General features: G+C 44.0%; 1 protein-coding gene across 3 annotated transcripts in view; it reads right to left on the reverse strand.

Annotated features, from left to right (window-relative positions):
- PAPSS2 (3'-phosphoadenosine 5'-phosphosulfate synthase 2) overlaps window positions 1–16,060 on the reverse strand; it is a 57,888-nt gene extending 41,828 nt beyond the window's left edge. For 2 of the 3 annotated variants that reach the window (XM_081955692.1, XM_081955690.1), the window contains exon 1: window positions 15,858–16,059. In XM_081955692.1, coding sequence (XP_081811818.1) covers window positions 15,858–15,884 — 27 coding nt within the window. In that variant the 5' untranslated portion in view covers window positions 15,885–16,059. Of the gene's footprint in view, window positions 1–15,857 lie in introns of all 3 variants that reach the window. The other variant, XM_081955691.1, reaches the window with a different exon arrangement.
- Between the last annotated feature and the right edge of the window lie 695 nt (window positions 16,061–16,755).

Raw genomic sequence — 16,755 nt, forward strand, 5'->3', positions numbered from 1 at the left:
TTATTCATCTGAGCTACTCATTCTTCCGAGTATTGAGCACTTTCATTCATTAATTTCAAAATTGTAATTGTTCCTCCAAAAGTAGCCTAACTCACGCCTTGCAAGGCTTTGTAATCTAAAAAAAAATACTATTGAAGATAGCATGCCACCTATATCTTTTCTTGTGAACATTGTGCAATTGAGTAATTGTCTGCTTTTTAAGATACCAATCCCCAAAAATACATTTTAAAAGACATTTCTGGATGTTCACTAACTCTGCAAACTACAGTCCTCTCTTCGACAAACTGCAAGAAGTATCAAAAAAGAATTAGAGAGGAGGCCTGCAACACAGAAATTCTACTGGAAAAAGCAAGGTATGAATGCCTGAATTATGTAAATGCGTAAAAGAGTTTGTAGGAGCCAAAGTTTACAGTTAAATATATGGTTTACCACAGGTATTTCAAAACTTCCCTCTAGTCTAGTTGATGAAAAAGTCTATCCAAAAGATCAGATATACTTCTTTTGATGATACCAAGTCCTAAATTTACTACCTAGCTCTACAATTTTGAAAGCTCCTCTGAAATATGGATCTTTGTTTTCAAGGTTGGTTTCTTTTCTTTTCTCTTTCTTTCTTTTCTTTCTTTCTTTCCTTCCTTCCTTCCTCTCTCTCTCTTTCTCTTTTTCTTCTTTCTTTCTTTTACCTTGGTGTTACTGTTGACTCTTAAAGACTGTGTGAAATAGTCCCTACAGTTTTCCTCTCAATATTTTGGAAGTGGTTTGTCATTACCATTTTCTTTCTAGGGCTGAGGAAAAAAATGGCTCACTTAAGGTTACTCAGATGGGCTTCGTGTCCAAGCTAGGACTAGAATTCACTGTTTTCTAGATTCTAGCCTAATGCTTTAACTTTAACATCAAACTATCTCTCAAAAGTGAACCATTGGACATTTACAAAAAGAGACCGATGGTTTAATGGTTAAAGAATCACTTATACTTTTACAATTAGAATTCCACGTGGGTTCAAAAGAGAGAGCTTTTGTATGGGTTGGACCCAATTTCTATAAAATATTTTGTTAACCCAAACTTGGACAGAGCATTAATTGAATGAAATATGCATTCAATCAAGTCTGTATAAAAACATTCTACAATGAAAGCTGTTCCAAAAGTGTTTAGGCATGTGGGTTTATAGTCACAAAACTATGATTCTTATTTTGTTGAGTTATAGCTCATTGAGAAAAGCACTTTCAGCCTAATTTGTCTCACCAGCTGTTATGAGAAAAACACAGGAAACAAAATGTGACACACTCTTATGTACTGAAAAATGTGACACTACAATTTAAAACAGGTCAAATACCCTTTTGTAATTTAAGGCACAGCTTATTGCATGTCATGACAATACTACATGGCATATTTTGCTAACCCTCCCTTCATATTGTTGATTACTGGGCAGTGCCCAATGTTGTAGATATGGTGTTGCTAAATGTTATAGAGGAAGGACAGAATTTTCCTAAGTCACCTTTAACTTTGCTTTCCAGATATGTTGCATTTCAACTTCCACGTGCCCAATGTTACCAAGGAGTTTGAAATCATCTCCAGAAAACACCACACATGGGAAGGTTTCTCCAAAACAGTGATAGGTTGCAGGCAGTACGCCCCGGTACGGGTGTACCCAATCCTGCCCGGAGCACCGGGTACTGTTCCAATGCGGTGTTCCGGAGGGCCCACCTGCCTGCCCGAGCTTCTTACCTGTGCTTTAAGCCTTTGGCACCTGCTCAATGCTCCGCCGAGCAGCTGGAGTGTTGCGGAGGCTTGTGGAAGTGTCACAGGCAAGTACAATGCATGTGCGCACCGCGCACGTGTGCATGCTACCCCCGCGCATCCATGTGGATGACGCCAGGGCCGTTCCAACCGTACTGGTTGGAACGGAATCCGGAACCCACTACTGCTCCAAAATGACCATCTTAATTCCAAACCTATTCTCTTGGCAACATTAAAATAATAAACAAACAAATTTAAATTATTTCTAGTTTGGGCGATTGAAAGAGAGTAAGATGGGCTTGTTTTCAATATATACACATCCAACATTTACAAAACCAGCCAAATCCTAATTTATGTTTTCACTAAAGCTAACCCACTTATTCTTCTGTCCAGCCATATTGATAATAAGTGAGCTTCTCACCTGCTACTTGGGAGAGCAATGTAAGTATCTATTGTTATGCAGATACTCTAGAACAGTGTTTCTCAAACTTGGCGACTTTAAGTCCTGTGGACTTCAACTCCCAGAATTCCCCAGCCAGCTATGCTGGCTGGGGGATTCTGGGAGTTGAAGTCCACAGGACTTAAAGTCGCCAAGTTTGAGAAACACTGCTCTAGAAGAACACCAGTCTTCTTTCTGAATGCTTTTCTCACTGACCTTGGCTTCCCACAGCCGTTTACCAAATTACTTTTCTTCATTGCATCTAGTTTGAATCTGCAACTCGTATTATTTTAGTAGACAACTATAATTCCTCTCCCCGTGTCTATAAGACATTATAAACAAGTTACCCAAGCATTTATTTTTTGAATTCACACACAAGGACATCAGATAAAGCCAGGATACCCAATTGACCATCCTCACCTGTCTAACTTTGATCTTTAGCTGAGACCCTCTACTACAGAGGTGTCAAACTTGCAGCCCACGGGCCAGATGTGTCTCATGCTGGCCATGCCCACATCCGGTTTAGAGAAGGGGGAAAATCTCACGATATGCCATATGACGACACTGTGAGTTTGACACCCCTGCTCTAATTTATAATCCATCCCCTCCACATGAATTAACAAAAATTCTTGGGAGGGAGAATTTGCATGGCTGGTTTTCCAAGACTAATAATCCAAGTTTAGTGATAGATACCTGCCTCCCGCATCTACTCATTATCACTAATCATTAGCCACCTGAGCTTTCCCTACTTCATACTAAACTAGGTAGATAGGAAGAAAAGAAAAAGAACGCTGGAAGGAACAAATACTAATTGTTCCACTCCAGAGAGAAGAGTTGATGCTAGGATAATAAGAACGCCTGGAGTAACACACTGAAACACAAAAGCATTCTTTGTTCCCTGCTTGATGCCTGCTCAATAGAATCTGGAACTCACATTTTTCACCCTGGCAGTTAAGTTTTAAATCTTGACTCTCATAGTATTTCATTCCTATACCAGACAAGGAATCCTGGCCACCTAAAAAAAGGGACCTGTTTCCAAACTATCTGAGCAAATATAGAATCCCAGCAGGAAACATAATTCAAGAGATGTCAAGAAAACTAGGTTTGAAGCTTGTCTACACATTTTGCAGAATTGGGTAACTTTGAACTATCTTAGGCTGCATGGAACTGTCCTGTTTTTTTGAAAAGAAGTTCTGCAGGGCATATTGAGGACTTGAAGAATGGTGTTCCAAGTGCTCAGTATATAATCTCACAAGCAAGAAAATAAATTACAAGCTCCTTGTATGTACGTAGTGACTAAGCACTTTGGAGAAACAATTATTTTTAATATACTGATAATTTTGCATCTGAATTGAAAGTGGAATGGGCATTCATTTTTCTGAGTTCTAATAGCTTACATACAACTTACTCTACTACCAACAATAAATCAGCTTTATTACTTTTGTGAAATAACCCAATATGCTTAACCTTTGCATTGTATAACTTTATTTTTATATAGCCTCAATAAGCTATTTTTATACAGCCTCAATAGGTCAAAAACACCTATGCAAACAGCCTAGGTTGTGAGGAGTCCGTGGTGCTCTCTAAGCTTGCTTGTTTTCTTGCAGATGTTTCATTACCCAAACTAGGTAACATCATCAGTGCTAATAAGGGGTGCAGCTTGCTGTCAGTTTATATTGTAGTACCGTACTTCCCATCAGTGATGGTGGGGGTGGTCTTAGAGATTCTTTGGTTGGGGTGAATCCTGTTGGCTTCTTTGGTAGTTTCTTGATTGGGGTATTGTTTATTTGATTGTTGGTCTGTTGTTAACCTGGGAGTTAACCTATGCTGATCTGAGGTCTGATTGCTGATGGAGAGCTGTTTGGGTCTTTTTGCTCCTTTTGGGCGGGTGTGGGTGATCATCTCTTTTGCATAGTCTATAGATGTTGCTAATGCCTATGTGTCTATTCCCTGGTATTTTGGTCTCATTTTCCCAACTGAAACTATGGTTAAATCTGTCTATATAAAACTGAAGAAATTTCATCATGTCCTCTGACTGCTCATTTGTGGATGTGTCCTGCCAGTCCGGCTATAAAGAGATAAAAGTATATAGATGTCCATATGTACACCCATATGGCATGGAGAGACATACAAATATATATTTTTCCCGTCATTCAGAATTTATAAAACAGGCAATACTGTCAACATTTTATGAAGCTATTGCCAGAGCGATTATAGGTACCTACATCAAATACTATTTGATATGAACATAGTAATTATTTGGAATTTTGTACAAAATATCTTTTTCTGAGACAATGGCTCTAAAAGGGAAAGCATATCCATATTTCCTTGTCTAAATACTTTAAGAATCTGTATAAAGGAGCTGCAAAATCTACCCAAGCACTAGTTGGCAGCAAAGAGTGAGTTTTCTTTATCTTTTTGCTGCCACCCAGTGGTCACCTGACTTTTGCAGTCCAAATCTGGCAGTACATACAGTATCTGTATGTAAAATCACAATATGGAGAGTTTTGGGGAGGCCTTACAAAAATCAGTAGTCAAACATTGGCCTGATGTGTCATGTTGTTAACAATGAAAGGGCCTGAATAAATGGATGGTTAAATGAATTAAAACTTGTGGTTTTCCTAACACACCTCAGTACAATGAATGCCCACAACATGAGCTAACCACAATTGATCATCTTTGGATAGCAGTAAGTCCCAAGAGATTCCCTCTGTAATGATTTATGTCTAGGCAAAGAGCCTGTCTAATGAAGAAAGGTTACAAAAAAGAACAGTAATGAAACACTCCAACTGATATTGCACAAAACAGACCAATTGTCTGTGACAATCAAACAAATTTCTTGTATATTAACATCTTGTGCTATGTCTCATTCCCTTTCTTGTCTGAACACATGTTCTTTATTCTAAAATTTTGAGTTTAGAATATGATTTTGCTCCCATTATAAATTCAATAAAATATCCAGTCCCTAAATACTTATTTCCTGACCTGTATTTATTCATATTATGTTCTATTGTGATTGTTATTCTGTGTTGCATTCCTATTCCTGTTACTGCTTTCTGTCCGTTACCCTGTTTTCTTACCCCAAAAGAACATCCAAAATCCATTGGTGAATCAAGACCTTCATTTGACTCCATTGTTCTTTCACCCAAGGCTGCCCATAAGGCTATCACATTCAGAGATTATTATAGCAGCATAATAAAACTTGTTCAACTTTGCACACATTTCTTTACAAGTGGGTACAGAACACCACATGTATTTGCAAGAAAGTAAATCACACTTTAAACAACAGCTCTTCCTGGTCAATAACCACCAGTTTACCCAAGAGAAAATATGTTGATTTGAATTAGAAACCAACCCAAACTTAAATAGTTTTAAATTGCATTGTTTCATAGCATTTAAACATGCTGATTTAAGTGTACCTGAATAAGGTCCTTATCCAGGAAACACTTAAAAAATTCTTTGCCACGGGATGCAGAATGCATGCATGATAAGGTTGCCAGAGAAGACAATAAGAATATAATTTTCAAACTATGTTTGTTCCATGGTGGGATTGGATTAAAAATAAAATGAACTTAATTTTATATATAATTTTATATATAATTTTATATATAATTTTATATATAATTTTATATATAATTTTATATATAATTTTATATATAATTTTATATATAATTTTATATATAATTTTATATATAATTTTATATATAATTTTATATATAATTTTATATATAATTTTATATATAATTTTATATATAATAATTTTATATATAATTTTATATATAATTTTATATATAATTTTATATATAATTTTATATATAATTGTTAATTATAACAAATAATTAAGTGGTTGGACTTAATTTTTATTAAGTTACACCCAAAATAATGTTTTCAGTAATTTCCATGCCTAATGTTTAGAACATTATTTTAAAAAATTGCACAGGGCAAGTATAATTTAAGATCAAATCTTTTTAAAACACGTACCACATGAAACAGTAGTTGTTTATACTATTTAACAGTGACGTGCGGTGAGGTTTACGGCTGGTGAGGCTGGTGACGTCATCAGGAAGGCGGGGAATGGGACCACGTGTGCTGGAGCCTGAGACTGCCTCAGCCTCAAACATACGTGATCCCATTCCCCGCCTTCCTGAGCGCGCTTCGCCGGCTCGCGTTCCGCGATCCCCAACAGCAGCTGCTTTTCTGTGCGTCTGGCATTTAGGACATCCGGCTATCTACCTAAATGCCAGACGCACAGAAAAGGATCGCGGAGCACTTCACCGGCGCAGCGCGCTCAGGAAGGCGGGGAATGGGATCGTGATCCTATTCCCCGCCTTCCTGAGCGCGCTTCGCTGGCTCGCATTCCGCGATCCCCAACAGCAGCTGCTTTTCTGTGCGTCTGGCGTTTAGGACATCCGGCTATCTACCTAAACGCCAGACGCACAGAAAAGCACTGAAAAGCACTTTGCCTCCAAGCCACTTCATCTTGATGACGTCGCCAATGTCGCTGCTGGGCGTGGCCGGTCGGAGGTAACCAGAGTGGTGCCGAGGGGTCCGGGCAGACGAAAGAGTGAGCGAGCGAGCGATTGAGGATCAGGCAGCCTGATCCTCGGTTGCTCATCCGCCGGACTGCCTCAGCGCCACTCTCGCTACCTCCGTCCATCCGCGCATGGCAGCTGCGGCGACATCAAGCCCCTGCCACTTCTGGACGTCTATTGCAGTCGCGAGGAGCGCGCAAAGTACAGCGGAGGCAGGAAGGTTATTGGCGCTTCCGAGAACCCTCCTGCCTCCGCCTGGTTGCCCAGCTGGCACCGCCCCGCGCGCGCTCCTCCTCCTCCCTCCTCTTCCTCTTATATATATGAAACTCCCTTGTGGATATTATTATTATATATTATTATTTTATGATGAGAGGTGAGGCTCTGCCTCCCCTGCCTCCAATGACCGCACATCCCTGCTTATTTAACTATAAGAAAGTGATATTTAACTATAAGAAAATGCATCAATTTCTGACCATCCCACTCAGTGAACATGGCATTAATCCAGAATAAAGATAAAATATGGTTCATAGAGTTAACTCTTTTAAAAAAAATAGATTCATACTTAATTTTAGATCCAAATAGTTATGTGAAATCTGAAGATGTATATTCATGAATCTTCACAATAGGCTCATCAAAACATTATACTATTTCCTAAGAAAAAAGCAGCTTTTCTTCATGTTTTCTAAAAGCCCCAATCTGGGGGTGGTGGACTCCCAATTACTTTGAAAACACCCTTTAAAATGGGCATCAAGAGTTTGCTTATGAAACTGCCTTTCAGTCACGAGCAATAATTGAAGAGTTTTTCTAATACATTTGGCAGTGGTTTCCCTTAATGTATTTCTCTTGCTTAATTATTTCAGTTGTATTTCCTACCCTCCTGACTAATAGAAATCAGGTCAATAAAAATAAATATTATCTAGTTTGGTGGACATGTTGTACATAGTAAATGTATTTGTCTGATCCTTCCAAAGTAGGATGGCTCAGACAAATACATCCACCCTACAGTATCAATCAATGAAACAATGAAGCTGAATATGAATAAAGAAGCTAATACGTTGTTTTCTTGCACGTGTTTCATTACCCATCTAGGCAACACCATCTGAGTTAGGAATGAATACCTTAGTTGGGAAATGTCATTCTTAGAAGAAAACAGCAAGCGTGGAGGTCACCTCTATGCTACAAATATTGTAGTCTGGTGGATACATGAAAGACTCCAAATCACAAGAATTTCACTTGCCAAGTGCAAAGTCAATATGTTTGAAACTAGTTAAGTTTTTACAATGGTTGCCTCTTTTTTTACTTGTTAAACTTGTACATGTTTGTCTGAATACAAAGAGGTAAAATCATGTGCACATAGTAATTATAACAATAATAAGGCATAATTATGGAGATTTGGATGGAGTTTTTATTTTCTTCCTCATTCCCGCATTTCCTCTATTCCTCACATAAATACACAATTATGTTTTTAATTAATGCTTGGAAAACTTGAGATCAAATCTTCTCTCAGCCAAGAAATTCACTGGGGTAATATTGAGACCAGGCACTGTTATTCAGTATAATAGATGTCAAAGAATTGTTGGGGGAATAAACTTGGAGGTTGGACTACTCAGGTATATCATCTTTGAGTAACTGGATAAAAAGCAGAATCTGGGACGACTTCCGGTTCCTGCTGGCGATGGATGTGTTGTCTGCCGCTCGTCTCCCCGGTTGGCTCCGTAAGGAGCACAGGGGGCTCTGGAAGGGTCCCCTGCCAAAGGGAGGCTTGCTGAAGCCCCCCGGAATCAGCAGCAGCCGGCGGGGGTGTTTTTCAGCTTTGCCTAGGAGCCAGGGAGCGGAGGGGGGGGGCGAGGGACAGCATTGAGCTGTTCGCCCTTTCGCCGAATGGCTCCGAAGGAAAGAGCATACTTGGGAGAAGTGCGGCTGGATCCTGGTGGTGGGGGATTCATCCTGAACTCTTTGATCGTTTAAAAGAAAAGCAGCAGACTTCTGTAAATTTTGTGTTCAACCTATTTGAATGGAGATTAGAGGGGGGTGTTTCTTCCTTCTACCCACCCCCCTCGGATTAAGCGGCATTTGAACTATCTCTCTTGAAGAGAGAAAAAAGGCTGACTCGTCACTTGAACTAATTAACTGAGAAAGATCGTTATCACAATTGCTAGAAATGACTGCTGAGCCGTTTTCCTTTAAAAGCTTTATAGAGATCTCCGTTTTTTCTCCCTGTGAAAAGAGGAGCCAAGATGGCGCCCACCCTTCTTTGTTTGTGTACTTATAAATGAAGTCTGCCTTTCGAAACTACCTTAAAAAAAAAAACCTTTTGGAGCTGCCTTATTACTCTCTCTGAGGGAAACCAGGACCCCTCCCTGCTACGTGGCTTTTCTGAACTTTAACTAATTGATCCCCTTCTTTTGGTTTGCCTTGGTGCCTTGGAACTGTGAAGGAGAGTTAGCACTTCGCTTTCGGATTTGTTTGCCTTTTGGGATCAGCACAGCTGCGCAATCCTCGGACGCCATCTTCTTGGGAAAAGATTTACATTTCTGAATTTTAAACAAATGGGGCCTAAGAAACCACCAACGGGCAAGTCATTTTCGGCTCCCTCATCTGCCATCTCCAGTCCGAGTATGCAACAAACGAAAATTACCTCATTGTTACAGTAAGGGGACTGGAGAGGGACCAAAAGAACTATCTGTCTCCCAAATGTTTCAAGAACTTATGAGGAGTCAAAATGAACTGAAAAAAGAAATGACAGAGCTTAAAGAGGAACTCAGAGATGTTAAACATCATATTGCAGAAAATAAACAGAGAATTGTGGTGTTGGAGGAGGGAGCAGCTGGGCTCGGGGAAGAGATTAAAGCAATCCGGAAGGGAAATGTAGACTTGGAAAACTTTTTGGCACAAATAGAATTTGAATGTCCTTTTTTTTTAGATTCCAGAACCTACCAGAGACAGAAAATGAAGACCTTAAGGATATTATGAGTACAATCTTAGCATGTGTGAGTCCCTTGGTGTGAAATGGGGCCCAGGGAGGCAGTGGGGTCTGCTGATTGTATACTTGGCTCCTCGCTATGCATCAGCAGCCCTGCCCGAGCTCCTCGAGCTAATCTCAGAAACGGCAGTTGAGATCCCCAAACTTCTGGTTATGGGGGATTTCAACCTGCCGTCGACGGGGGAAGCATCCGAGGTAGCTCGGGAGTTCATGGCTTCCATGACGGCCATGGACCTGACCCAATTAATTCAGGGCCCCACACACGAAGGTGGCCACACACTGGACCTTGTTTTCGTATCTGAGCAGTGGACGAGTAATCTGGGAATAGGGGATTTAGTTATTACTCCCCTGTCATGGTCAGATCACTTATCTCTCCGGCTGGACTTCCCTGGCGCTACCCCCCACCGCGAGGAGGCGGAACCAGACTGTCCAAGTTGGTACCGCCCCAGGCACCTGATGGAACCGGATAGGTTCCAGACGGAGCTTGGGCCACTACCTGTAGCTCTGACCCGCTCTCGGTCGGAGGACCTAGTGGCCGCCTGGAATAGGGCGGCGGCTGGGGCCTTGGACCGGGTTGCGCCTTTGCGGCCTCTCCTACGGCAGCGACCCACCCGGGCTCCTTGGTTCACCGAGGACCTGAGGGTGATGAAGCGCCATAGGAGACGTCTAGAGAGCAGATGGAGGTCCTCACGCTCCGAATCTGACCGAACACAGGTAAGAGCCTATTTACGGACCTACCTTGTGGCATTAAGAGCGACCAAACGCAGACATTGCGCCGCTCTTGTTGCGTCCGCCGATAACCGCCCTGCCGCCCTGTTTCTGGTAACCCGCTCCCTCTTATCGCAGAGGACGCGGGAAGCCCCTTTGCAGGGCAGAGCAGAGGAGTTTGGGGAATATCTGCAGGACAAAGTCGCTCAGATCCGGAGCGGATGGGCCCCCTTCAGTGGACCAGGGGAGCCGTCAACAGTGAGTCTTGTGAGACCATTCTGGGAGGAGTTTGATTCTGTTGCCCCCGAGGATTTGGACAGGTTGCGTGGACGGCTGCGACCCACCACATGTTTAAAGGACCCGTGTCCCTCCTGGCTGGTACTGGCATCCTGGGAAGTGACACGAGGCTGGCTCCTGGGCCTGGTGAACGCCTCGTTGGGCGAGGGATCCTTACCAACCGCCTTGAAAGAAGCGGTGGTGAGGCCCTTACTCAAGAGGCCTTCACTTGACCCGATGGAGCTAGCTAATTATCGTCCAGTCTCCAACCTTCCCTTTTTAGCGAAGGTTGTAGAGAATGTGGTGGCACAGCAATTTCCGCGACACCTTGACTAATCTGAATATCTAGACCCACGCCAGTCCGGCTTCCGACCCGGGCACAGCACGGAGACGGCCTTGGTCGCGTTGGTTGATGATCTCTGGAGGGCCAGAGATAGGGGTTGTTCCTCTATCCTGGTCCTATTAGATCTGTCAGCGGCTTTTGATACCATCGACCATGGTATCTTATTGCGCCGGCTGGAGGGGATGGGAGTTGGAGGCACCGTTTTGCAGTGGTTCGGCTCCTACCTCTCCGACCGGACGCAATGTGTGTTGGCAGGGGGGCAGAGGTCGACCCTGAGGCCACTCACTTGTGGGGTGCCACAGGGGTCGGTCCTCTCGCCCCTTCTGTTCAACGCATATGTGAAGCCACTGGGGGAGATCATCCGTGGTTTTGGGGTTGAGTATCATCTGTACGCTGATGATACTCAGCTGTACATTTCCACCCCAAACCACCCCAACGAGGCTGTCGAAATGATGTCCCGGTGTTTGGAAGCCATCGGGGTCTGGATGGGGGACAACAGACTCAAGCTCAACCCCTCCAAGACTGAGTGGCTGTGGTTGCCGGCACCTCGGTTCAGCCAGTTGACTCCATCACTGGCCATAGGGGGCGAGCAATTGCCTCCTGTGGAACGGGCGCGCAATTTGGGCGTCCTCCTAGATGCCCGGCTGTCAATGGACGACCATGTGGCAGCCGTGGCAAGGGGGGCATTCCACCAGGTTCGCCTGGTGCGCCAATTGCGCCCCCTACTGGACCAGGATGCCCTACGCACGGTCACTCATGCGCTGGTGACGTCTCGCCTGGACTACTGCAATGCTCTCTACATGGGGCTTCCCTTGGGATGCGCCCGAAGACTACAGCTAGTCCAGAACGCAGCCGCGTGGGCCATCATGGGGAGTACTAGGTACTCCCACGTAATACCTCTCCTGCGCGAGCTGCACTGGCTGCCTGTGGTTTTTCGGGTGCGTTTCAAGGTGTTGATTACCATCTTTAAAGCGCTCCATGGCACAGGACCTAGCTATCTGCGGGATCGCATCCTGCCGCACACATCCTTGCGACCAATTCGCTCTCACAGGGAGGGACTTCTCCTGGTGCCGTCCACCAGGCAATGCCAACGGGCGCCGCCTAGGAGTAGAGCCTTCTCTGTGATGGGCCCAACCCTCTGGAATGACCTCCCCCCCGACATTAGAACCACCACCGACTTCCGCTCCTTCCGACAAAAACTAAAGACTCACCTGTTCCGATTAGCTGGCCTGGCACACTCATAGTTTTTACCTCCTGGCAGATATATTTTAATTGGAATTTCTGGGGAACCATTTTAAATTTAATTCTGTGGGGTATTTTTAGGGGTCTTTTAAAGATTGTATTTTATATACTTTACTTGAATGTACAATTCTTTTAACCTCCTCCATCTAAGCATTTAATTATTTATGTATTTAAATATCTAAGCATTAATTTATCTATGTATTCTTTTTATGTATTGACTGTACACCGCCCCGAGTCCCTTTTGGGAGAGGGGGCGGTCTATAAATATGAATAAAAGTAAAGTAAAGTAAAAGTAAAGTAAAAGCAGATTATATTAAGAGAGATAAAAACAGCTGTGGTGGTATATGGATCTAGTCTATAGGATAAATTCAGCATATGCTAGAAGTCATAATGTTCCAAGGGAGGTGCATGTTAAATTCCTCAGGAGGACCACAAGGGATGAGGTGCTTGGGACCCAAAGGGAGAGACCATTGAAATATAAAGATGAAGAAATTACCATCCTTAAGCAGATTCTAAAAAAGATAAGAGAGAGAAGGAGGAAGTATTCCTGCTTATCAAAGAAATTATACAATAAAGGAATTTGGTTTAGATGGTTATTGCCAGAGGGAATGTTGATCTTCTGGGAGGGAAACAGGGTTAGAATTAATACAGTGCAGGAGGCGGAAGCCTTCATTAAAAAGCATCTCTCCCTCCTAGAGGACGAACACAACGAAGGTAATGGAAAAGACAGCAAAGTGCAAGATAAGAGGGGGCAGGGCTGAGGCTCCCTCTGGGGACAGGGAGGAAAGAGCAATAACGAAAAGGTTCAGGTCACAAAAATAAAAGTATTTGAAACAACAGTAATTGGTGATATTCTAGAAAGTGACAAAGGAAAATGAATGAACACATGGTTGATAATATAGAATAAGACATTGTTTTCTGCTTATCTTTTATATTTTGTTTTTAAGATTGTAAAAATTGTGAGTTTTGGATGGATTTCTATCACTAGTGTGGGAGCTGCCAAATTTTTTTGTATATCCCCTTACCTTTCCCCATAAATGTATAAAAACCAATAAAAAATTTTGGGGAAAAAAAGCAGAACCTGAACTCTTTTTTTTATTTATCAAATGCGTATAGGATTTTATTAAAAATATATTATGCAAAAAGCAAAAGTTGCTTTTTGTTTTTTAGAAAACTCTTTGCTTTAAAATTTTCTCTTACTTCTAGCTCAGCACTTTGTTATGTCTTCTTTCAGAGGGCTTAAAAGGGAAGCAGAAGTTAAACTCCAAGTGCAATGCAAAGAAGTTGCTCCTTAGTCCTGAAAGAACATGAATCAACAAGCGCTGTGCAGTCATATGTAAATATAATGGCTGAATACATCCAGAGTACTTTTAATGTAAGTAAACCACAGCAGTACAAAATAGACAACCCATAACTGGGGAAGCTTTCCACAGGCCATGCCTCTGGGAATGAATGTGTTACTTGGGTATCCTACAAGTTCCAGAAAGAATGCAGATGAAAACAAATCTGTTAATCTGCTGGAGATCAGTCCTTTTTGCTCTAGATGGTCTAAATCAAGAGTCAGCAACCTGCGGCTCTGGAGCCGCATGTGGCTCTTTCATCCTTCTGCTGCGGCTCCCTGTCGCCTGTCGGTTCAGCAATTGATCGGGTTTTCAGTTAGGACAGGTAGAGGAAAAAGGACGCCATGCTAGGAGAAGACTCTATGGAGAGGGAACCGGACTTCCGGTTGGCTTCAGAATTGAATAGGGATGGGGGGCTTCTGGTTAGGAGCTTTGTGGCTCTTTTGAGTGTTTAAGGTAGCAGACCCCTGGTCTAAATCAAGAAGGGATCACTGAGAGATGAAGGCTGCTTTATTCTAGCATGGATGGGGGCTTCCTGATTGGCCAACTGCTATTTATTTATTCCAGCATTTTTGTTCCTTAAAAAAAAAACAGCTGAGGTGTTAGACAAAATGTAATAAACCACATATATGTTAAACAGGAAGGAAATTCAGAGGTATCTACTATTGCTTGCTTAAAAGTATTGGCCAATGTGAACGGATGAGCAAAGCAAATGGATGAATGCATTAATATGACTGGTGATTTCCATTTTAGGGGTTGTCGCTCCACTGGACAAAGTTAACCTAAAGCAGTGGCACTGTTACACACACACACACACACACACACACGTGTCTGTGTGAGAGATTTGGAAAAGAAATATATCTGAATTCAATGACATAAGAGGAACCTCAGACATTGCGCATGTTACATTAATATTTCTTACAGCCATCACCTGATCAGAAGCCAGAACTGAAATAAAATACACTCTCTATTAAGCATGGATCTAGTGATCCTACAAGCTGGAAAAACACACTTCCAAAAGTTACTGCTTGAGAGGAAGCTGATATAGAAAATTTTCAGAACCTTTAACCCATGAGGTAAAACTTGTTGTCTGTGGCCTTCTCATATCTCTAGGAAGAAGCAGAGCAGGGAACAGAAAGTCCAACTCTCCAGGTGTCACAATTTCCACCTACGGTACTTTAGGCATGCGTTACCTCCAACACATTTGGCTGGGATCACCAGGAAAACCGGCTTAGCCTAAGGAAATCTTAGGAAGCTATGAAAGGGCCGGTGCATACTTTCCTTTTACTGGCACATATCAAAAGGAGTGGGTCATCCAAGGGCTGGGCTGAGGGCTTTTATCAGCATCCAAGCCTTCGCCCTAAAAAAAAGCAATACCCCCCAAATTATTCAGGAATGATCACTGGGTAGGTTCAGTGCCAGGCGCAGATTGATTGCCTGAATAATAATCTACAGAAGGATCCGAGGCTAATTAGCATCACTTAAAAAGGTAAGGTAAAGGTTCCCCTCACACATATGTTCCCGACTCTAGCGGGCAATGCTCATCTCCATTTCAAAGCCGAAGAGCCAGCGCTGAAGATGTCTCTGTGGTCATGTGGCCAGCATGACTAAACTCCGAACGCTGTTACTTTCCCAGCAAAGATGGTTCCTATTTTTCTAGGTGCATTTTTACATCCTTTCGAACTGCTAGGTTGGCAGAAGCTGGGACAAGTAACGGGAGCTCACTCTGTTACATGGGGCTAGGGATTGGAACCACCGAACTGCAAGCTCAGCGTCTTAGCCACTGAGCCACCGCGTCCCCTTGGCATTCCTAAGAAACCTGCAAGAAAGGTGACATTACTCTCTTCCATCCCTGGCACCGTCTCTCGCTTCAAACCCCACCAGAAAGGGGAAAAAAATCCCACCCGCTTCCCCGACTCCCGCGGGCCCCAAGGGCTATTTTTTTCGGCGGCGAAAGTCCCATCCCGAGAAACCAGGGTTATTCAAGCGGCCGCGCTCAGGTCGGCAGCCTCCAACTCGCTGCTGTTGCTGCTGCTACCCCGAGCTGGAGATTTGGGGAGGGGGGGAGAGAGAAGACAGCCGAAGAGGGGGGGGCAGCAGTCAGCCAATCAAGCAGCAGCCGGAGAAGCGAGGATGATAAGGATGATGCGCGCGCGTCACGAGCATCGGTCTGCGGGGCTACGCACGCGAGCGCGCGGGACGCGGGGGGGGGTGTACCCGCAAGCAGCGTTTGGAAAACTCGGCTAGAGGCAATACCTACCACCTTTTGCTTTTTGATCTCGGACATGGTGGCGGCTCGCGCGTCCCGGGCGGCGGCGACGGTTGTTCCCTCGGCTACGGGTACGAGCAGCGGAAGGAGGGAGGGAGGGAAGCCTGAAAGGGAAAAAGACGGAGGGACGAAAACCTGGCGGCTGGCTCCCAGCTGAACTGAACGAAAAGCGGAGTAGTAGGTTATAAGGGCTGAGTTAGACACGTAGCACTTCCCAATCCACGGCCCCGCCCTCCTCCCCCCTTGGCTCCTCCTCTCCGGGCGACAGTTACGGAGCGGGGAGAGAGAGCAGCTGGCCGAGGGAAGCAGAGTTTATTGGGGGGGGGGGAGCGGAGAGGCTTTGTCCCTCGCGCGCCTGCGCCCTTTCCTCTTCGCCGGACGCCCTGGTGGCGGCAGAGGCGGCCAAACTTTGAGGCAGTACTCCCCAACCTTGGCAACTTGAAGATGTCTGGACTTCAATTCCCAGAATTCCCCAGCCAGCATTCGCTGGCTGGGGAATTCTGGGAGTTGAAGTCCAGACATCAAGTTACCAAGGTTGTGAAACAATGCTTTGAGGGAACATTTTTGTGTGGTGGGGGTGAGGGGTGACGGACTCCCGTCACCTTTGGGTGGTTAAAAACGGGTTGCGGCGACCAGAGAGGCTCGCCCACACCTTTCTCTTCGTGTGAAAGAGGATACACCAGCCGCGGTTAAAGCAGAATTAAAGGCTGCGCTTGACCACTTAATGCTACCTTTCGGGGGAAACGCCACACCCGCGAGGGTTGCTGGCGAGTCCCGCGCCAACCCGGGGTGAGAGGAAAGGAGGACAAGGGGAAAAAAAGTTTGACTTTGCGCAATGATCCTCGTTCTCTCGACCTTTCCTCTCTTTACCTTCTGGCTTGCTTTTTCT

The sequence above is a fragment of the Natrix helvetica genome (genome assembly GCF_964273705.1).
Source record: "Natrix helvetica genome assembly, chromosome: 5".
In the NCBI taxonomy this organism is placed as follows: domain Eukaryota; kingdom Metazoa; phylum Chordata; class Lepidosauria; order Squamata; family Natricidae; genus Natrix; species Natrix helvetica.